The sequence below is a fragment of the Triturus cristatus genome, chromosome 7 (assembly GCF_964204655.1).
Source record: "Triturus cristatus chromosome 7, aTriCri1.1, whole genome shotgun sequence".
Classification (NCBI taxonomy): domain Eukaryota; kingdom Metazoa; phylum Chordata; class Amphibia; order Caudata; family Salamandridae; genus Triturus; species Triturus cristatus.
In genome coordinates this window covers 318630440-318654784 of record NC_140590.1, presented here as the reverse complement: position 1 = coordinate 318654784, position 24345 = coordinate 318630440, and the positions used below count along the sequence as shown (strand labels likewise).

The window sequence follows — 24345 nt, the reverse complement described above, 5'->3', positions numbered from 1 at the left end:
TGGGGTATTCCATATTTTATGGTATACTATTGGGCTGCTACACTGCAATATATGGGTTCACTGTTAGTTGGGGTCAAAGCTGAGATTCCCTCATTTAATACACCATCTATTTATGCATTTGGGTTTGGGGAGGAGGCTAATGGATGCCTAGTCAGGATAGTAGAGCCCAGTTATTACAAGAAGACTAAATTTAAGATACTTAGGGTGGCTTTTAGTGTCTGGAAATAAATTAAGCGCAGGCTGCATGTTCCTAATTTGAACGCTTATACCCCCTTCTCAGCATCCGGTCTACTTCCTATAATCTTTCGGGACCACATCACATTTAGATGGGGTTAAAAAGATCTAATGTGTGTGAGGGACTTGTTTAATAAGGGTTAACTGTTATCTTTTTTAGAGATACAGGAGAAATTTGGTTTAGGTAAACAAGATTTTTTCAAATATTTTCAGATTCGTAGTTTTTTGGGTTGGGCGGGGTCAGGATCAGCACTTCAGTTTGCCAGAATACCATTGGTTAAAAAAGTGAGGGAAAAAACCCTATAGGACAGCTCTATCAATTAATTATGGAAACATTCCCTGATAAAGTGTGCAAACAAATTAGGAGTTGTTGGCATAGATATAGAAAAATCTCTGGATTTGTCGAACCGGATTCTAATGACTGGTAGATTAAGAAGTCAGCACTATATGTCTCTTTTTGATTTGTACTATACTCCTGGTAAAATTGCTAAATGGGGGGCAACAACGGGGGACAAGTGTAACAGGTGTGGCTTATGGGCTTCAGATTCGGATCATATGTGTTCCTCTTGTCCCAGACTAACACCTTTTATTCAAGAAATTGAGAAGTTCTTGAGTTTAATTCTGGGTGCTCCGATCAAAATCACTAAGGAATTAGTAATTATGGGCGTAGGCTATGATAGGGAATGCAATTTATGATCCAGAGCCCTAACTGCTTTCTTATTTATTGCCATGGCGCTGGTACGTGCATGTATAACTAATGTATAGATTAGCCCGGACCCACCCACCTTTATTAATTGGCGATCAAGACTACTAGCTACCTATAATTTAGAGATGTTAATTTACAAAACCAAAGGGAGAAGAAAAAGGGCTATGAGCTGTAAAATCTGGGGTCCAATTTCTGAATGGATTTAGTAAACGCAGGATATATATAGTGTTTAAATGCTTATCCTAATTGCACTTAAATGAGTGGGTCTTGTGTGTTTGCAAGTTCGAAAATTATGTGCCCAAACTTTCATAAAATGTATTGTTTAGCATGAATGATTATTATCTTGCCTAAACTACCCAGTCGATAATCAACTAGACAATTGGTGTTTCTGTTCTGCAACTTTATTGGATCTGATTGTATAATTTTTCTTTTCGATTTTGTATGTTTTTCTGCCTAGTGCCTCTCACCAAAGAAAAGGGGTAAAAACCAAAGAAAAATATTTTTTTTTTTAAAGACAAGAGAGAGCTCAGCCCTGCCTCTCAAAGCAAAAGAGTACACATTATTTTCTGTAATGTGGCATTTGCACAGCTAGGGTGCAACAGAGATTTTTTGTCAACTCTAGGAAGGCATTCATGCTGTCCTTGTCCCATGGTATTGGATCAGACACATCCTTGTGTAAGCCTCTGTAGAGGTTTAACCACTAGGGAAAAGTTGTGTATCCAATGGTGAAATTAGCCCACCGTTCTCAGAAACATGCTAACTTATCTCTGTGTGGTGGGAGAGTTAATTTTCAAAATGGCAGAGATTCTTTCTTGCGTCACCTTCCTTGCTCCTTTTCTCAACATGATGTCCCAGACACAGGACTTCTTTTTGACAGTAATGCAGCTTACTCAGGACATGGCAATGGTGTCTTGTTTGCAAGCTTCTTGCAACATCGACGCTAAAACAAATCATTAATGTAACAAAGGAGGACTGAATTACACTGTAATTTAAGAGTCTCCAGACTCTTTTTCAACATGTGAATGAAGATTGAAGGACTTTCCGTATACCCTTGTAGTATTTAGCACCCTTAATAAAATCTATTTTGGAACCAAAACGCGAAGAAAGACGGACTCTCTCCATGCAGTGGGATGGAAAAGAACACTTGACAAAAATCAACAACTGTGAACCATTCGGCTTCACTGGGTATCTGAAACAATATCACAGCAGGACTGGGTAGCACAGGACAATGTGGAACGATGAGGTTATTAATTTTCTGTAGGTCCTGCCCAATGCTGTACTATCTGCTCGGTTTCTGCAAGCCTATAATGGGTGAGTTACATGGAACCTCCATGATCTCTTTCGGTGTTCCATGTTGTATCATGGGCTCAATCACTGGAGCAATTCCAACTACAGTTTCTATTGTGAGGTTGTACTGTGGTGTTCGGGGATATTTAGCATTTGGCTTCACAGTAATCCAGACAGGTTCTACACCATTAATGAGTCCAATACATTTACCTGAAAAGTCCCAGACTTCAGGTTTTACAGTGTCTTTAAGGTCAGGGGTTAATTTGTCAATAGTTATCATGGGAAACAGCCCAACAGCCACTCCTTTCTTGGCTAATTTGAAATCAACATCTTTATTGTGAGTTATGAACACCCTCTGCTGTACAGTAAAGTAAGCAGTTTAACTTGCAAAATAGGTCACATCCTAACAAACTGACAGGTCTTCAATCACACATTACAAATTGATGCTCTTATTCAAAGGAACCTATTTTGACAGGGACCTTCTCTGACACAGGGTTAATAATTTGTTTATTTGCAAAACCTACAACTTGAATCTGTTTTCCTGAGTGGGTAGGTCTGGAACTTCTTCTGTTCTAACAGTGGCACCACTGTTGATTAAAAAAGAACACTGCGTGGCCATTCACCTAACCTTCTATGAATGGACCACTGTGGTCTACCACTAAGACGCAGTCTTCCTCCCCCTGTTCGGCACCGTCATTGTGATATATCAGAACTGTAGCCATCAGAAGATCAAAGACCAGGAACTGTTGGAAATAGCTTGAGTTACAAAAGGATATTTGTTAGCTCTAGGAGTCTAGTTTGCATTATACCGTGGGCTTCCCATATTCTGTGGGGCCATCGGGCTGGGGGAACTTGTATCACCTGCACTTGTGACATGTTAGGATTCTGAGGTCCCTGCATCGGTGCATTTTGCATCTGTACAAAGTTAAAATTTAGCATTTGGCAATCGCCAGACATTTGGTTAGGGTACAGTCGTCGACACTCCTGCTTCCAGTGGCCCGACTTGTTACAATAAAAACACAGATTTGACCGCTTCAATGTCACCACATCTATCCCTGTACTTGGATCAATTGGAGCACCATGACTTCTACCTTGCCAAACACTATTTCCACCCTGCATCATCTGTCCTTCACCTTGATACCCAATCCCTTGCATTTCTCCACGATTTCCCACATAGGGCTCATACTGAAATGCCTCCTGTGCGAACTTAGTTTGTACCAGCATAAACTTTTCTCTAATCCTTTTCTGCTTTATCTCCTGCTCATCACTGCAATGCTTTGCATATCAAAGTACCTAATCCAAAGGCTTACTTTGCCAACAAATCACGTTCTGCTGAATATGAAGGCTAATCACCAGATGTAACCCAAGAACAGATTGTGAAATTAATTTGCTCTTATCAACACTTTCTGGGTTATCAACACCAATATATTGTCTAAACATCTGCAACAAAGGCTCATAGTAAGAATAGACTTAATCCTTACCTTCTTGAGTAGTTTGATACATTTTCAACCAGTCAATATTCTTTTATGGGACTTTTACCTTCAAGAAATTATTCCGTTTATTGTGCCTTTCCATCACTGTACGAGATGGTGCATTCACCACTCTCTGAGGTTCGGCATTGGGCCACTGTATCAACACCTTACATTCAGCCCATAAGTCACTAGGAACCCCAATAGCGAAATATCTATTTAAATCCTCCCTCAAAACTTTTGAAATCTTCACAAATCTCCCAACAATCAACCTGAGCGTACCACAAGCTGGGATTCTCCCTCAACTTTGAGAACTGATTTGTCAATGTAGCAAGATCACCTCGACTGAACATGTGCATATCCTCCTCCATGTACCTCCCTTACATGCAAAGTCATTGCCATAGCACCATCCGGTGGAGCTGGGGGTATCTTTGGTGTTCCCCCAGTTTCTTCCTTTCTCTTCTTTTTCACCCTTTTCCTAGCTCACCTGTCCCTTACAATTGTCTTCTCATCTAAATATGTTGTAAAGCTCCTCTGGCGTCCCGGGCTCTTAGAGATATCCATGTCATATTAATTTGGTCAATTTCTCATGTACTTGCACAGCACGACTAGAGATCTCTTTACTCAAATATACGATTTCATTTTCATGATATTTATCTATATATTTCTAATCCAAACTTCCCTTAAGAGTTCATCCAATTCCACCATTAACCTGGGGACATCTAGGGGCCTTACCTTTGGGCATATCATTGGATCACCTTTAATCTCTTCAGTATCTCCACCATCTGGGGACTTCCTAGGCATTCTGGGTACCTCTCCTAGATTGAGAAATCCTACTGCATCTTGAGCTATTGGGGTCGTGAACACTAGGGTTCTTTATGAGCCCATAGCTCCTGTAAATGGATTAGGGTTCCAATCGACTATCTGTGAAGTCTGCGTTATGGAGACACTAGTGACAAATAAGCATTGAAAATGCAATAGGTCTCACCTTTTATTAAGTTAAAGCCATTTGCTTTGCTAATGGTATTGTATAGCAAAGCAAATGGCTTTAACTTAATGAAAGTCGAGACCTATTACATTTTTAATGCTTGTTTTTAAATGTCCCCTTTTCCTCTTCCACAATGTTGGCATGTATGATGATGCGAGCCCCCTGCAGAATATGAAGAAGGTTCTGGGTATCCCATATCTTGTGAGGGGCCCTAGTATCCCATATATTACATTTATGAATTGGTCTTCAGTTGAATGGGGGCCCCCTGAATGTTGTGGGCCTGTGTTGCACCCCCTCAAGGCCACACGTAGTGCTAAATCAAATTAATAAATAAATAACAGCCGGTGCCTCAAGGGCTTGGGTCTGAGGAAGTTCTACATATTAAAGGACATGTCACTGACTCTCTCCCAGCCCTTCTGGTCTTTCCTGAGTCTGGTTCATTTATCTTGCACTCCCTCTATGCCGCTCTAGGTTCCCTCTTCTTCACCTAGTTTGAGTGCGGGTCAAGAGCATCTCATGCTCACAGAACAGAGACGCACTTATAGTGGCAGAGCATTAAGCACGTCGTGGATAACAATATAAACAACGTTTTGCTCAAGCGCACAGTGTGACTTTGGTCGTGTGCCTCAGCATGCGTCTGCATCAATAGGGACAGACCTGTGAGTAATGAAAAGGAGCAAGCGTAGGTGCGTGATAGGGGGTGAGGAGCAGTGTGGAGGGAATGGGCGGGGTAGTAGATTGGCGGGGGGTCGTAGAAGGGAGCAGAGCTCGAAAGATTGCAGTTGATTTCCAGTAAATATATGCTAAAGGGCCTTTCACTTTTTGTATGACTCACTTCCGGTATCATGGGGGATGGGGGGCGCTAATGCCATGAAACTGCAGTGACTGCATCATGGCTGGACTGGGGTCTCCTACAGTCTCCTGCTACAATCAGCGGAAATATTCCACAATGTCATAAAATCTCACGCTGGGCCACGTTGCCTTTGTAACCTGTGAAATAACATGTAACAAGCAGAACGTGAAACTGAATTGAACATACAAACAAAAATACACGCATATGTAATGGGGAGGGCGAGAGGGAGGGGTAGAAGGGAAACAAAGATATGGGGAGGGTTTAAGATCCCAGCATAGCCCGCGCAAACACACCAACTGTCGACCAAAACAAAACACAGTTGGTTGTGAGACTTCCACTGACGTCCTGGGGAGGTTCTAAAGCCCTGATGGACATCGACTCGCTAGTCGCCACAGATGCCATGTAATGGGATGGAAACCTGCTCCCCGCAGGGGGTTCTAGCTCACTGTGATATCGCCTCTCACAACTGAACAGTGTGAAGTGTCCATATTGTGTTACACACTGTGGCGCCATCTTAGGTGGCAGGCCTGAAAAGAGAATTTTAATGAGAAGCACAGATAAAAAAAACAAGCACAGTGGGAGCCTAGGGTTGCGCTATGTGAGGAAGCAACACACAGAACCTACATCCTACATAGTTAAGCCAAGACCTGCAAACAGACTTCAAAGAGGAAGGCAAAATAGAATATGTGTCCTTGTGTAGCGCAACTGGTATTCATGTAAAACGCTCGGATACCCGATATCTTCGGGTGAAGTTCGCGCTATAAAAACAAGGCAGCGTGACGAAGCTTCTGATAAGAAGCTTGGTTGCCATGACAATAGAACGCTATTGGCACAAGATGGCATCGGACTGTCCACTGTTCGTACGTATGCGCGCATGCATGTTGTTAGGTTTGGATGAATGGCGAGAGCAGCCGTATTTGTCCATCCCTACGCGTGCATGTAAAGCTTTCAAAGAATCGATCGCAAAAGGCACTTGCATGGCGAGCGCAACGCATGCGCTGCTATCGCCAGGCGAGACCTAAAAAGCAACAGTAAGTGCTCCACCTAGTGCTCCTAAAATCACAGGTATCACGGGGCAGTTGTAGCGGGAACATTCATCATCTGGGCTTTTCTATGCTGTACTGTGTTAGGAGGATTGGTAACTCGGGTGGCCAGAGCACTTGCTGGAAAGATCTGTATGCCGCCTACATACATCTTTAACTTATCATAAATACAATAGAAGGTTAATATCTTGCTACAAGGCATATTGTGTAACATGTCGGTCACAGGTTTGTGTTTTACAGCGATAGCTCACCGCTTTTACAGCAGAAACACTGGAGTGGAATGCAAGATACAAACCTTCAATCAGTCTGGATTTGTAAAGCGCGGCTCATTACCTGTGAGGATATACAGATATTGAAAATGCTGCTGCTGAGGCTTAGTTGAATATCCAAGTCTTAAGTCCCCTTCTGAATTCCTGTAGAGAGGATGCGGTCCATAGGTGAAGAGGGAGGTCGTTCCAGGTCTTTGCCGCGAGGTAGGAGAAGGAGTGTCCTCCACTGTTGCTCTGGCGGATGCAGGGGTGTGGCAAAGCAGAGCACAGGTGTCTGGAGGAATGGTGGAAGTTCAGTCGGTGCTTTATGTACACTTCTCCCTGGTTGTGAAGGGCATTGAAAGCGTAGGTCAGCATCCTGAACTGGCATCTCTTCTGAATTCAGACACATCTAACCTTCTTGCAGTACAGCTTTGGATGTTAAAAGACATGTTTCCCAATCATAGTTCAACTCTTGAGAAATTGAAAAGTGACAAACTGGTTGTCTTTCTTTCTTGGCATGAAGGTGTTCAGCTCCAGCTAGCCCCCAGCGAGGAGGACACTCGCACGAAAGGGGTGATGATAAGCCTTTCTTTAAGTGAGCCATTTGTGTGCGGCTGAGCTGGAAATGAAAATAAGACGTCTCTATCACCCCTGAATGCAAAGCACACCAAGTGCTGGCGCTGCTGAATGTGTCCCAGTGTCGGGACCAGGAAAAAAGTCAGCACCTTTCGCTGAGGTGACCCGGATCTGGCTCATTAGCAGATGCTGTATGAGCCGGGATCTGGGTGAACCATTTCGGGGGTCATTTCTCTGCCTTACTGAAGCGCCTCCAGACCTGTCTCTGTGGTTTAGAGACAGTCCCTGCCACAGTGCTGCACAAACCTGTCATTTAATACCACACCTCGGGGCCGTGTCTGTAGAAAAGCCATTTTGCAGTCTTCGCGTTTTAAAATGTTATGGCACAGTTTTTAACATGGCCACTAGAGGGCAGCTGCAAACCAAACGAATGAAAGCAAATCAATTTTCTCAGACAGATTAAAACAATCCCGATTGGTTAATCGAAATTTAGAACTTCTTTTACGTGCTTTGTATGTATGAGGTATTTCTATAGCGCAATCCTAGCCAATAGGCTGTGGAGCGATGAACAGAGTAAAGACAAGCACAAAGTCAACCAGTGATAGGAGAGATAGCTTGTTTGTGCACTCTTAATGCATTGTGATGTAATGGTTTTTAGAGGTGCATTTTCACCGCTTTCCAAAACTGGAGCAATAGTGGGGTGGTCCTGATGGATACAGGGACGTGGTGCCAGACCCTGGTTGCATACATGGAAAAGGCCTTAGTCTACATTTTGATGGTGTCCTGGCTGTGGGAGTGCTGAGAACCACCACAGATGGCGAACATGTAATGGAATGGAATGTAATTAAGTTATTTATAAAGCGCTAACTGCCACTCTGGAAGGAGCATCCTGGCGTAGGATGGTGGTGAGAGGTGGTTCCTAGGTAGCCTAAATGAGGGCTAGGAAGAGTTCATCTGTGGAACTAAATATCCATGTTTTCAGCAGTTTCTTGAATTGGGCCTTATTTTTGTCCAATCTCAGATGGGTTGGCAACTTGTTCTATGCCTTGGTTCCCAGTAAGGCCACTGTTTCACCTCCTTTGGTTTTACATCTAGAAGTAGGCGGTTTAAGGAAGTTGGCTGATGAGGACCTGAGGGTTCTTGATGTGATGTAGAGAGTGAATCTCTCCGAGAGATACTTAGGTCCTAGTTTGAGCGACTCTCTGAAGGTGATTAAGAGGATTTCGAAGAGTATTTTCTTGTGGAGTGGGAGCCAATGAAGGGCTTTCAAAGCTGCCGATGCCGAGTACCTATGAGGCAACTTTAGTACTAAATGCGCTACCGCGTGTTGGACCACTTGGAGTCTTTTCAAGATTGATTTTTTTGCACCTGCCAAGAGGCTGTTGCAATAATCCAGACGCGAGAGGATTAAGGCCACTGCTACTGATTTCCTCACGGAGAGTGGTATTAAGTCAAATAATTTTTTCTGAGATTTGATGAGCCTGAGGCAGGCCCCTTCTACTGCCAGTACATGTGGATGAAAGGATAGAGTAGTGTCAAAGTATACTCCTACATTTTTGGCTACCTCCACTGTGTCAGAGGGGGTGTCGTACCCTCTGGCCACCAATCATGTGGACGAAATGTATGTACTCAAGATGACCAGGGGTGCTGGTCTTGATGACTTTGTAAATGATGCAGCTGTTATTGAAGATTACGCTGGCTGGCAAGGGAAGCAAATGGACTTACATCTAGATGGGAGTGATGTGATCATATATCTTCAGGTCCTGGATTAGATATGATGTGGCGTGTAGGATGCCCTTAAGACGTGCCAATGTGGAGTCTAGGAGTCCATGGGGCAGTGTGTTGTGGCCTTGAACAGCAGTTCTGAAGTCACCTTCTGGAATAAATGGTTTCACTTTCTTTAACCCGTTCCCCGCTCATGACGGAACCACTCCGTCATGCGCTACAGGCGCCGTGTGCTCATGACGGAGTGGTTCCGTCATGCTGCGGCCGTTGGCGGCTGCTCCTCCCACACGGCGCTAATCCCCCGCCTGTGCGGGCGATTAGCGCAGTGGGTGGAGTCATGACGGAACCACGCCGTCATGAGCACAGCTCACCCGTGACTCATGACGGCGTGGTTCCGTCATGAGTACAGCGGTGCCGTCAAGCCCCCAAACCCCCCCAGCGCTGCGGCGGAATTCACGCCGTAGCGAAGGGGTTAAATGAGAGAGTGGATACCAGGACACCTTAGTTGTTTTGGCAATGTGTTTATTGAGGGGCGGTTAGTGTCCATGATGAATCCAATTGACTTGACATTCAGTGAAAGTTCAAGTTTTCCAGGTTCATCTCAGTGAGCCAGGTGTGTGCTGTTCCTTTCTTGTTCCAGGCAAATAACAGGAATCCTGCCTTGGCTGGGCTAAGCTTCAGGCAGGGGTTGGATGGCAGAAGCAGAGGCGAGCTTCAGCAGGATTAACATACCGAGCAGATGGAGTTGAAAAGGAAAAGTGAGTCACCAAAATCATACTATGTGCCTGGATGTATATTTGGGCTTGTAAGGAAGCAAGCCGTATTTAAATAAAAAATCTGGCTTCCAAATGAGTAGCAGATTTCTGAATGGGCATTACAAATAGCAGCGCATTCTTAAAAAAAAAGGAACACATAAAGATGGGTTCAGCTTGTTTCAAAGCACTCTCAGCTTTGAAAATAATCTGAAACACAGGTCGATAAAGTGATTTGTCAAGGATCAATCAAGCAAATTCCCGTTATCACGGAAACTGGGATTGTAACCACCAACCTATCCACCGACCAGCTCTCTTCATGCTTCTCTTTTCAGTGTGTATCAGATTGGCTCTGGAGCGATTGAGATTTGCGGACCGAGGTAAACAACAGCTTTTGCAGGGGAAGTGTGTGTGGCTCTAGAAAGAAGTGGAGACTGCCTGCCTACGGCAGTGGGTAAACATCATACCTGTTTAGCCATGGGTGTCCAGCAAAGGTCCAGGATAGCCGGATCCATGCCAAATGTTCAGAACAAAGAACTATGTAGCATACTTCTACTTTGATTCTCTGTTTTATTTTGTATGTACCCAGCTTAACCTTCTGTTCCGTGGCACTGACACCAAACATGGGCCCAAGGAACAACCCAGCTTTATGTGTGAAACCATGAATCTCCCACCTTTGGGATATCTGGACTTTACTCTTGCCAAGCCACTGGTGGGGCCAGGTCGCTGCTGCGGTGCTCCCCTCTCCTGGTCATCACCTCTGCAGCTGTCCACCAGTCCGTTACCTCTGATGCTTGCCACTGGCATTTCTAATGCATACATTCCTCATTCTGGCATGGACCACGGTTAGGAGACGTACACATCCTAATGTAATCAGACACAGTTCCCAAGTAACCCAAGTCAAACAGAAGTGGTTCATGTGGTCTTGTTTCTTTCCAATCATGTTTCCATGTTCCCGGTTTGGACTCTCCGATTTTAAATCTAGGACTACCAGTACCACAATGCATCTGAGACAGGACTAGAGGGCTATTAATGTCTAGGGCAGCTATGATCCATGGTTGAACAATACATTACTCTTCTCCAATACTCCAGGCTGCTATTTAAAGACTCGCTACTAAACAATACAAAATACCATTAAATACAGTGTCCAAAAGGTCACTTTGACTCCTATAAACGAGGGTCCCAGAGCAGTAAAGGCTGCTCATATTCCAAAAGCACTTTGAGGCCCTGCAAATAGAGAGAATGCGCTATACAAATTCACCTAAGATAAACTATGAGAATTTGAGAAACGTGAAATGTTCCATCCTGCAGAGAAGTTTACACCCTCACACAAAGTATTCTGCTAGCCACAGGCTGGAGCACTGGGCCCCAAGACGTCAGTCAGTCCCTGCTGGACAGTTGTTAAGAGGGGAGGGAACCTGCCGCCCTAGCAACAAAGAAATACTAAGAGCGTGGGCGACTGCGGGGAGTAAAACAAGAACAGCTTTAGATTCAGAGAACACATCTCCAAAATGCAATCTGCCCCTTGTATAGTAAGTAGTCCAGATGAAGGCCAGACTAGAGAACGAAAAGCAGCCATGGCCAAAACACTCAAACCCCACGTTCCATTCGTCTCCCCCGGAAATGTTACATTGGCACCAGGAGCGGCTCTGGGCTTTCAAATCCGGCCTCCAAGGGCTCCAGCCCACCAGGGAATGCCCGGTGGAAGAAAAGGCCTGCCCGGCCCTGTGTACACAGTGTGCAGATCGAGTACATTTATTAAGATTAACGATACAAGGGAGTCCAAACAGGTAATGCTCCGGCTACAGAGATGTGCATGCAGTCATTGGGCTCGGCCTTTCATCCTTCTGAGGCAGATAAAGAGTACTAGGAACTGTGGGGAACAGATACCTGCTCCGAAGCTCTTTCAGTTTAACATGATTTTCAACTATACACATCCCCATGCACCATTTATAACTAACAAACATCTCAGCGGGAAATATATCAGTTCATTAATAATGTGTTTGCAAGTCTCGACCTAACCAATAGTGATGGAGACTGCTGCACGCACATGTAACCTGGCCGTACATAATGTCGCTGCACATACGCACGTCTCCCACATACACCTTACTATCGGGAAGGTATTCTTTAAGGTTGATGTTTTGAAGCACTTATTGTTGGAACTGTTGCTTCGAGTTCAGAAACGCAAAGCAAAATGTGACCCGCAAACACCTGCGAGGCACACTTGCAAATACTGTGCAGTGATGCAGATGTGCGACAGGGCGCTCCCGCATGTTGTGCAAGTAACCCAAGAGTGCAAGGAGCCACATTCACAAGCGGGGCACGCGCATTTCACTGCAGCAGTTACTGAACGCCTGTGGGACACCGGACCTCCCCTTCTCATACCACTGTGCGTCCGGTCCCCGCTACAAGTCTGCTGTTGCAGAACATGAGATAAATGTGGCGCGCTATGTGCAGTATTGGCGCTTAGGCGCTATGCTGGGCTATGGCTACCATCTTTGGTGCTTCCCTCTCTAACCTCTGTCCAATCATGTAACTCATCATTGCCACATCAGCACCTGTGCTGCGGTTTAAAAAGTGCCCTGGCGCACTATGAGCTCCACAAAGTGTTACAGAAGAGCAAAGAATAAATCCATGAATGAATCAATCAATAAATATAAACCCCACCGAAAATATTACACAGTTTGAATGCCCCAAAAATGTTGTGGTGCAACGAGCACTGGGTTTCAGAGTTGGTGGGTTTTTAATTAAGGTGTAAAATATTGTATACATTCAGAAAGAATGTATGTGTGTGTGTGTGTGTATATATGTACATATATTCGGCAATTCTTTAAATGCTCTATTTTAAATAGTGTAAATTGGTTGTAAGAGGAATATATTGAAAAGTGCAAAAAGTCCATAGAAGTTCATACTTCAATAGATTAATAAAGATGAATAGCTCCACATCGCCGGGCCCCATGGGCTTGCGGCATAGGGTTTAGCAGACAGACTTTACGAGGTCTTCCTATTAATGTTCATGCCACAAACGTCGACAGTAGGTCCCACAAGCTCCTACATTCATGACTTATTCGTGGATAGGAGCTGTTTGTGTGTCTCGAGTCTCTGTGGGTACTATTCATCCATGTAAGATAAAATGTCTCTACAAACTTGTCTTTCGCACGCTCTACATCTCTGCAGGGAGACTCTTGGACAGAACTACAGCCATTTCTTAGTTATTTAGATTTTTGGATCACTGTGTCTAGTTCTTGGTCCAGTTCGCCCGCCTTACTGGACAGGTTTCCTCGTACACCCCATCATACTGATAAGCTCTTGGTACAGCTCTATGTAGACAGTGACTGCTAATCCTGGACAGCCCAGAGCCTTTGCACTCTTTCAAGGTCCCCATGACCAGAGACTGCAAGGAAATGTCCTTCGATAATCCTTCCTCCCTCTCCGCCACTCGATGCTTCTCCATTGGGCTGCTGGTGAACACAGATATATTTAAAGAAAGAACCCACCTGCAGGCCTGCCACAATTCATTGCCTTTGTTACTGCACCCGTGTACTCATTTGTCGCCTATTAAGCTGTGCAGACTGTATGTGTTTATGCGCGCACGGACCTTCCTAAGAGTCAAAGAATCAGTGTGCAGGTTTATAAGGCAGATAGTTGTCCAGATTAATTGTTTGGCCTTTCCTCCTTTACTAATGGAAACACTTGTAATACATGGACCTCCCATATAATTCAAGGTTAGCAGGCATCATACATGCATAAACATTATGGAAAAGAATACTTACTTTGTGCCAGAATGATGGTCCCACCATGCCAAAGAAAGAAAACCTGCAAAGCAAAAAAAAGACAAGACATTTTAAGGGTGGTTCACAAAACTGGAGTACGGCAACAGTGTGTCACATCACATGAGACAAGGCAGAGCATTCATATATATATATATATAGGTTTCGATGGACACTTGGATCGTCACTTATAGTCATTGCTCTTTTTCATACGCTCAAAGATGCCTTTCACCATGGTGGGAGAAACAGTGAGATGGACTGTCGTGCCGCTATGGGACACTTTGCAGACTTGAAGTCATGAGCACCGTAAATTAGGCAAAATTAGATTGTGTGCACGTTATGCAGAATGTGCAAACATCATACACCCTGGTATGGCCACAACGGCTGAAAGTGAGTAAAACACACTGGAAATGGCACAAGGGCGTTTTTTACAAATTAGGATCACATAAGGGGTGAATATATTGCAGAGGCTGTTGATATCACAAGGATATTAAGAACTTGATCCAGTCACAAGTTGAAAATGGGACACAAATTGACATATTTCAAGGGTACATGGCAGGGAAGGTTCTGGGATCCACCGGAAGAGAGTCTACAATATGGTAAAACCCCCTGACCTTGACATTCAGAGAGGAAACTGAAGAGATGTGCCACTGGTGGAACTTAAGCTTCACACTGGGCAGTTCAGGCGCAGCACTGATCCAAGAACTGCTGGAGGGTTAGCCAAGGCTACTATTAAGACAGTAAACTCTTACCATTTGACAGCGACAGTAAATGGTTTGGAAAGTTGTCATTTCATAATCTACATTAAATGCAATTAGATTTCAACCTCATGCTCCCCATCGAGACTAGCCCGAGTGTATTAAACGTAAAGTTATTACACACTGATCTACGTGTTCATGATTTGAATGAGTGGGTCACTGCCAAGATAACTCACGCAAATGTCAGGCAGCCCAGACCAAAACACGTTTGCCAAGTCACAGCTCCTACAAACTAAGTGTCTGGCATCTATCTACTTTTATCACCAAACAGCAGACGATTAGCTTAAAAGTGCACCCGAGATGTCCACATAAAGTGCAGTCTCCCAACAATCTTCACAAAGCGCTCTGTTGCCCTGAGTCTCAGCAGCACTCTGTGCCTACAGAGAAAGAACCCATATATGGAACAGACGCGGCGGGTTTGTGGGGTGATCTCTGGCACCAGAGGAGGATATTGTTGTCCTACCGTCAGGAGCAGGAAACCCTCATCAGCCAACAGATAAATCTAGGAAAAATGGGCTTGGCTGCGCCTCTACTTGCTGTTAATGAAAAGTGGAGATACAGATGATTCTGAAAGATTAAAAAATAACTGAGCATGAAAAATAAAAGCAGACCAAAGCAACAAGCAGCACTACATGGGGGATATTGAAGTCAACCAGTGCAAAGATGACAAATTAGCTAAATTGTCATGTAGTGACCATGCAAGACAGTACATGGACACACCAGTAGCCATTTTTTCTGTTTGGTATATTTAATTACAAAACCCATTACAAGATGACCGCCCATGTGCAACTCCTATGTGTATGCATAGACTGCCATCCCAGAATGCTTTCTGTTATACTTTAACATTACTTTACTGTTCCAAAGTGCTGCTTCCTTGGAACCATAAAGTAATATAAAACTAAAACAAGGGAAACGAGAATTTGCAACGCCAATAGCTCTGTAGCCCACACCAGATTTATTGGCTTTGCAAATGCTTCTTTCTTTATTGCTCTTCTTCATCTCTTGACTCATAGTGTCCTGGCTGCAAGTGTGTCAAGGTTCGTCAGCTGGTGACCTTCTCAGGTGTGGAAATGCTGCTAATGATAGAATTAAAGATGATTCCGTTGATTTTGAAGATGGCGCAGGATGCGAACCTAAGCCAGTAGATTTCAACCAGGGTGGTGGTGATGTGCTCATGTGCCTTGAGGCCCTTGGCGAGTTGTGCTGCAGTGTATAGAATGCCCTTCTTTAGAGTCAGTGTGGAGTTTAGGAGCCGTGAAGTGGGGCATTACCACATCCATCCATATGAGATTACGAGAGCATGAACAGCAGCACTGAAGCCGTTTCCTAGAAGAAACATGTTCACTCTCTTTAGTAGAGAAAGCTGGTATCAAGCCATTGAGCACTATTAAGCATCCTTAAGATGGAGGTCTGAGTGACATGATATTTGGTGAAAGTTGAGGTTCAAAACCGTCCATGTCGCTTAGGCTAAGTAACTGCTGGTTGACGCCTGTGGTGATATAGAGCGGAAAATTGATCGAATAGCAGGCACAAAACTTGTTTGCATTTGTCAGCCCCAATTTAACTAAAAAACTCTATACTGGAGGCATAAGCCCAGTGAAGGATCAATGCCAAAGGAAATTGCTCTCCAGAGTTTCGCCAACGAATGTAGCGCATAAGGTTAAATGTTGAAAATGTGAGTCTGCAGTCCACGAAGGATGAAAAATTCAGAGCGGTAAATGTACCCCGAGAGAGTTCTATGGCTAAAGGCTCGCCAAGCTTCAAGCCTGGTGAGTGCAAAGAGTGAAAGTCTTTCCTTTTACCAGGCTTCAGTGGCAGTCTGGGAAAAAAGCATCAAGAAACACAATTGGCTTCACTGTAAGAAAGCCACAACCACTGCAGGGAGAGAGCAGCACGAGAAGAGATCCCAACAGAAGAGAATTAACACAGTGTCAGAAATTAGCAGGAACCTGAAAATGAAGGGTTTGCTTTAGTGCCGACTTCTGGTCCGGTTCCATTTGCGTGTTGTGGTCAGTACCGCATGAGACATCCGCTCTATGGGAAATCAAGAGATTTCCAGGCAGCTCAGTGCTGCAGAAGGCCAGTGAGGGTGACACAGAGATTGTCCAATGTCAAACAGAACTGCACCAGGCACCCTACAAACTCTACTGATCTTTCAAGGCACCATTCATCACACCTAGAGTACCCAACCAATCCCTGTGCACCCGGCTAGGGAGCGATGCCAATATTCACATTGTGTCTTTTGCATTCCTCTAGGGCGACAGGTCTGGCAGGTCCGCTCAACCATTACAGCCTCTCCACGGCAGCAGGGGGTCTGGAAATCTCCCAATGTCCTTCAAGGTCGTTGCAAGGTCGTCTGCTTCCAACATGGATAATGGATGTTATCCATTCCGGTGAACTTATTAGGAACTTCGATTAATATCTTCCAGCTTTACAAGCAAAGTTCTTGAAAGGCATCAGTAAACAAGCATTGGCAAAGACATTAGGTCTGGATTGCACGGTGAGTCCGGACTAAAACATTTCAAAAAAGGCTGCAGCAGCACAAAAATCAGAAACACAGATTGGTTTCCTTTCCGCATACAATGCATCCATGAGATGAATAATGTAGTGTATGATGGTTTATATTATTTTTGAGGTGCAAAACAGCCGCTGAGGCGTTGCTATGGAGCCATTCCCGAAGAGATGAAATGAACCACCATACAGCGCATAACATGAGGACGAGGAAAAACACTGCCCTGGGCAGAGCCAAAGCTCACGTTATGTATATTTTAAAGAATGGGGGAAAAATAGTGCTTGCATACAGCTGCACTGTCAAACCAGAGCTAAAAATGACTCAAGGGGTGAAGGGAGGCATTGGCGAAATTCTAGTGTGCCAAGCGAAACGCAGGAATTCTACACACAGATCCAAATTGTGGCTGATCCGCTGGTCTGTGGGCGTATAAAGGGGAAGCAGACTTGTTTTCTGAAGCACCACGAGGGGCTTTGCAATGTTTACACCATCACGATATGCAGTACAGTAAAGACAATTACCATTAGGTTAAGTAGTAGTAGTAAATAATTCCTCAATGCCAGAAACAAGGAGTTCTTGCTCAGCAGGGCATTGCTCCGACATTCATCCCTTTTTTGAATCCGAACAGGCAGGAAACGCTGAACGCAGCCAGCGCCACCTTCAGGTTGTGATTACAACACACATTATTGCAGACAACAAGCAAGGGCAACAGGCCATCAGCAGTAAATATTTGCACAGGCCCAGAGAGGAATTATGATTCTAAATGGTAACAGGAACAACAGAACACCACTCGGGTATTAGCCGAGGACAGAGACCGGCTGTATGTGCACAGCCCCAGAAGGACCTTCGTGTCCACATTTCAGAATAATGCAGCAGGGCCTGGGTGCTTCCTGCTAGGCTGTGGCTCCTGTGAGAGTCAACATGACAGCCATGGGAGAAGGCAGCTGTGGGACAGAGCCATTATGAGGGGCCCAGCTGGATTAATGCGCTGTGTGTAAGGCACTGAAATCATGGTTTTCACAGAAAGCGACACATTTAAGACCTGGCAGTGTGACGCGACACCAAAACATGCAGAATAGCGCGTTGGACCTACACTGAGGAAACCGTAGAGGCGTCAGGGGGGCAGGTTTCAAAGTTAGGAGCAAGTTACTCAAAGTTTGAGGGAGCAAGCGCCCAAATATGCAAACTCTAAAGTCACTGCCGCCACTAACCAGAATGCTGCTTTCCGCTGTCCACCAGTGACCACAGCCCAGCTCGGGCGCATTCAGGCGCACCCAGTGGCCTTCTTATCACGCTTCCCCCTCCAGTGGGGCTTGTCCGAGAGGGCGCGCATGCCCGCTGAGCGATCATTTCTGAAGTGCCAGTTTCCTCATTCCTAGTAGCCTCAGATACGGCGGAGCTGCTCTTTATGTGTTTTGTTTTGTTTAATGTACTGTGTAATCGGCCCCGTGGTCCGGCGCGTTGTTCTGCGCCACATTAGATAAACAGGTTAGGCAACTAATCGCCCGTCCCTAAATTTCACAGACCGTCCGTAATTTGGACCTCACGTCTGTTGTCCGTGAGGATCCCTTTTACTCCGCCTTTTGTCCGTAATTCTGGGCCCTGCAGGGAGCAGAGCTGTTCCCAGCCAGAGGCCTCAACTCCCTGGCGGGGGGGCGAGCACTCCTCCTCGCGGCCCCTCCCGCCCATTGTCATTCTGTCTGTGGCTGATTGTCACATACAGAATGACAATGGCCAGTTTGAGCTGCTAAAAGCATACATCCCACCCTGAACCTCTAACTCAAAATCACTGAGGCGCCGAGCCGAAGGTAAAGTTCAAAGTTGAAGGTTAAATGTGACACACGTAGGAGAAGCAGACGAGCACTGCGGGGTTAAAAGAAGTCTCCTCTTGCATTTGGGGCGCACAGTGAGGGCAGTGGGGGGTGGGGGTGTGGGGGGGGGGTACCTTGCAGGTTTCGTTCCTGGATAAAATGCAAGTAGGGTATCCATGCTGGTGAAAGAATAATCTCGCCCTTCTCTTATAAGGAGACGCGTTTCTTCTAACAAATGTACCTGCTTATGTTCGATAAATTGGGAGGTCTTGTTACTCTCCGGTGCCATTTCATTTTATAGTGTGAAAGGAACCGACGGCGCTTTATTTTGCCATGAAACTGTTAAAGAAATGTAAATCAATATGTTGTTTTTATTGTCTGTTTTGAAAGAGAGAGATAGAGAAATGTTTGTGCATGTCTGTCTGTATACAAAAATCAACACAAACAGCTCCAATACAAATACAAGGGCCATTTAGAAAAATACCAGACTGACTGCAGGCAGCAGTAGAAAAGATTCAATCGTGGCAGGAAAGATGAGCAGTAGGGGATGTGAAAGAACAGTAGAGTGCGCATGTGTGCGCTGTCCTGGGGGTTCCCACCCTTCACACCACCAATTATGAAATATGGATCAGTAAAAGGATGGATTGATGAGTGAAAGGGTGGATGATGGGCGAGTGAATGGGTGGATGGATGAGAGAAATGATGGACGGATTGATGAATTGATAAGTGAAAGGGTGAATGGATGAATGAGTTAATGGATGGATGGGTGGAAGAGTGGCTGGATGAGTGAAAGGATGGATTGGGTGAAAGGGTAAATTGTTTGATGGATGAGTGAATGGATGAATGAGTGGAAGAGTGGGTGGATGAGTGAATGGATGGATTGGGTGAAAGGGTGGATGGGTGATGGATGAGTGAAAGGATGGATTGAGTGAAAGGATGGCTGGATGATGGATGGATAAGTGAAAGGGTGGCTAGATGGGTGAAAGAGTAAGTGGTTGGATGGATGAGTGAATTGGATAGATGGGTGGAAGAGTGGATGGATGAGTGAAAGGGTGGCTTGGGAAAAGTGTAAATGGTTGGATGGATGAGTGAATGGATGGGTGGGTGGAAGAGTGGAGGGATGAGTGAAAGGGTGGATTGGGCGAAAGGATGGATGGATGATGGCTGGATGAGTGAAAGGGTGGATGGAGGGATGGATGAGAGAAATCATGGATGGGAGGATAGACAATGGATATGTTAGCAAATGGTTGAAAAGGTTTGGATATGGATGGGAACACAGATGGAAGGACAGAATGAATGGTGGATGAAAGAATTAATAGATGACAGAAAGTACATTTGAAATTGTGGATTTCAGGGGTTTGATGGAGGGATGAATGGCTAGATCCTTGGGCAAGAGACCTCTTCTAGGGAGGGTTGTGATGACTTACTTTGCTTTCTTGGTGCCATAAGAGCTTTAGTTCAAAGTGGGAGGTATTAACATTTTCTGGCTACTCCCTTGCCTATGTGTTACTATTCTGTATTTGCTGTGTGCTTATGTGTGGGATCTATACATCATGCAAATGACATTTTGAGTGACACCCAACTGCTACTTGAATGTTACACTAGTAATTGTAAATGTTTGCATGCTTTGTTTAGGTGTAAGGTTTTAGGGAGAGCCTCATAGTGCTGCTAATTTTTATTCCATGTCTTTTTAGGAAAGACTGGACGACTCTCCTTGTCCGAAGGGGGTTTACTTTATACCTGAGTATAAGGTCTTACTCCCACACTATTGCGACCCAATGATGTATACACATCCACAATAATGATCGGAAACTGCTGCTGCGATGAATGTCCGCCACCGCCGAAAGTCGTTGATTTACTTGCAAGCTAACTGCTTCACCTTTGACACTGGCTAGAATCCTATCGTGGACAATAGGGAACATGCCCACTAATCTCATCCCCAATTTCAGGGCTGCCCCGTGTTCATCTTAAACCTTCGTTAGAACGCTCATGCAGGGAGTGCCAAAGCACAGTGTTTACACTGCAGCAAACACTGTCCCCCCTGGTGGTGCAATCAGCTAAAGTGGGACAATACCACTCGGTAAACTCATCGTAAGGATCCTGTGTTTCTCAACAGGTGTAGTATGGGGAAAAACAGTTTGAGTTGCAAAACTTTTTCTGCAAGCCAGTAGGGGAAATCATCCCTATTCTGAGGATGTTTCCCCATCACTGAATTAATCATGATGGGACTTATGACAAGACCACCACCGTGTCCAGGTGGTTGAACAGCAGCCCAAAGTTCCAATTTGGAGAGGAACAAGATGGTGACGTGAGCGGATGCTTCTCCAGCTCGGCTCCGCCTCAAGCACCAAATATCCTGCCTCTAGCTGGCCCATGAAATTTTTGCGGGACAAGCCCCGGGAGCCAAGCAAACCATCGGTGTCCTCCGGAGAAAACTGCAGTCACCGGGACGTGAGACAGTGCAGCTGAGACCCAGGCTCTGGGTTGCGACCCTTCCCTCATTGGATCTCTGCTATGGGCGCGCCCAGCCGAGGACGCCGGACCAGCTGTGAGCGGCCCCCTCAGTCCTCACATCAAGCCCGCACGATCGCGGGTTCAACGGAAGCACGATGAAGCGGGCACGGCTCGGCCGAGCGCCCCGCTGTCGCATAGACGCAGCATCAGTCCTCCTGTGTTACTCCAGGATCGAGCCCACACACAGACCCAGGTAGGCTGCTTATGCCTAATAATCCACGGAACCCCTCAGGCAGTGTGCCTTATATTGGCAATGGCACTCGGAGGTCAGATCTTCATCCGCAAGCACCGCCCCCCCGCCCCCCTCCACAGAGCAGGATCGTTTGAACTGCCTCATAGTGGCCTGGGGCTCCATTCTTTGCAAAGCTGATATCATCAATACATTGATTCTCATGAGTGCAGAGCCTGACCTTAAGATGGCGCCCATGTTTTAGAACTTGGCGCATTTAACGAGTGATATGACCGTCTGCAACTATTTCTTGCTTGGCTCTGATTATTGCTGATCCGGTGCCTGTTGATAATAAGGAGTGCTTCAGTATAAGGCCGACTTCATCACCACGGCGATCTTTATGAGAGCAGTGTCTGTCCCCAAAATGGCGCCTGTGACTCAGACCCAAAACAGTCCCCCGAGACCAGGCCTTTCATCGGGGACGGAGCCAGTGACTGGAAGGTACGTTGGACATTTGCAGCAGCTGCGCACCGTCCCTCTGTATACAAAACACCCCTCTGAGCGAGATGACCCCTTACCATTCACCACCAGGGTATTTCTCCTATGCTGCTGCCAGCGATCTCCACCTCCAACCTCTGGGAGCTCTGAGACCCCGGTTCCTGGTGGAGGCAAGGAGGCTTTAACGGCAGCTGACCTCTGTCCGGGTAGCGGCATCACTATTTGACACTTAAGCGCCCAGGCTTCCTCTACAACTGGGATCCTGCTCAAATGCCCAACACTCACTACTGCTGCTGGGAATGGGGAAGATCTGCAGACTTTGGAATTTTCCCTTCCACCTCTCCTCTTAACAATCTTGACCTGGGGCGAGCAGGAGGATGAGGCGGGAGCTTCCCAGCAACACCGTGACTGGTGCTCTTGTTGGAACTCTGACGATGCCTCCTGGGCGTAAACCTAAGCTGGCTGTACTTACCGCGGTGCCCGAGCAACCTTGACCGATGCCCGGTGAAGTCGTCATATGCAGCTTCAGAGGAGTTTGGCTCTGGTTCACCCCTCGGCTGTCACCTACCCAGCCGGACATCGGACATTGTTTTCCTCGCCTCCCCGTTGTGTTTCCTACCTGCTTCCCTTACCCCTGTTCACCATTCCCCCTCTACCTTTTACCTCCGCATAAGACATGTGTAAGCGCTAATAACTCGCAATATTCTGTAATCTCATGTTTTTTTCTCCTATGTCTATACTTGCCTATGTAATTATGTAACCTGTAACTCGCTGATCCTCATGTAAAGCGCTCTGTTACCTCTGGGTCTAGCCAGTGCTATATAAAACTTTGCGAATAAATAAATAAATAGTGCCGTGAGCTGTGCTTGAGATGTATATTGTGTTTGTAGCAATAGGCAAGGCATCAAAAATAAACTATGTAATTGTGTATTGACAGTGCCTTCTTTAAGAAAGCTGCAGGGAAAAGCACCTTTGTGAATTCCGTCAGCTAGTGCAACTCTCTGCGAAGCCCCCATAAGCAAAGTCAGATTCCATATTTTAAGTTCCACTTGCTGAAACACCCATAATGCATTCCCTATAGTGGGTTCATCACATCAATCCTCCCTTTAGTTAACCTATGCTTGCCGCTTTACATCTCACAATGGCACTCAGATATGAGATGCTGATAACAAAGTCTATCCGAGCAGATCTTCCTTAGCACTTCTCTCACCATACATGTCTGCTCACGACCATGAGTTGTAAACAAAATATCAGACTGGACAACCCAGTGCAGTAACCATATAAATAGATTATTATCATATGAAATACCTCAAAAAGACCTGCACAGTTGCTCAAAGCAGTGTGTATACCGAAAAACCGTGAAGTGCACGATTGTCTCAACCTAATATAAACTTATTTGGACTTGTACTTAAGTGGTTGTCCATTTACTTATTTTTATACTATTGCGCACCTTCCTCTGATGTGTCTGTAAAACATACCTTTTGTCCCGAAGATTTGTCCTGACCTTCTGTCCTGAATTTTCGCCCTGAATTTTGACCCTTTGTCCTGAATTTTTACACTTACCGTCCTGAATTTGCTACCATGCCTGTTGGTCACCCTATAGGCAACACGTCAGCATTACACTGCCACATGAGACGCAAGAATGGTTTGGGCACTCCCAGGAACTGCTTTCGATTCTTTGCTGTATGTTGAGCCACCTGGCCCGACAGGTTCCCCGCAAACGTCACGGAAAGGGTGCGTGGCATTTAAGATGCACACAGAAATAAACACCTTTGGAACGCAATATTGTGTAGGCCCTTCTCTTTGGTGGTGGGAGGCGTGGGAAGGGAGGACAGTGATAGGTGTGGAGTGGGACTGAAGTAAATTTGTACTTTGAAGGGCACTGCGATTTGGTGAAAAACAATCACTTCCTCATTGGCAAGAATTATGATGGCTATAAATAGCTAGATGTGCCGATAGCAGCCTGTTAGCAGTAAAGGGCTGTGCTGCCAATATGAACAACTTTAACTTCCTCTAACAAGTCAATAGGGTGTGAACTTTGTAGCCTATCCTTCTCTGTCCCTTCCTGCACTCCACTGCTTGCATACCTAAGATAAGCTTTTCTCTCCTCGCAAAACGTTTGCATCCCTACTATGTTTGAAATACGTCTTTAACCTGGCATGGGGGTCATCTTGCTTTGGGCAACACCTTATTTTACTAGGAGCCCGCTGCGTGCCTCAGATATACTCATCTCAAACTTTGCAACAATGCCATATTTGAAACAAAATCACACCTTTCTATTGCACTGGTAGATTACGATTCTGGCAATTGTAGAATTATTAAACAACATTACAATATCAGATCACAGGTGTTTGCGCTAAAATGCAGCACACAAATACAGTACAGTATCATTTGATTACAAATCACAGGCATGTAACGCATGCAATTGAGCA

General features: G+C 45.4%; 1 protein-coding gene across 2 annotated transcripts in view; it reads right to left on the bottom strand.

The window, feature by feature from the left end:
• The window catches only part of PTPRH (protein tyrosine phosphatase receptor type H), a 517583-nt gene that overhangs the window by 339722 nt on the left and 153516 nt on the right, over nt 1-24345 (bottom strand). For both annotated transcript variants that reach the window (XM_085616391.1, XM_085616390.1), the window contains exon 2: nt 13658-13700. In XM_085616391.1, coding sequence (XP_085472517.1) covers nt 13658-13700 — 43 coding nt within the window. The remainder of the gene's footprint in view (nt 1-13657; nt 13701-24345) is intronic.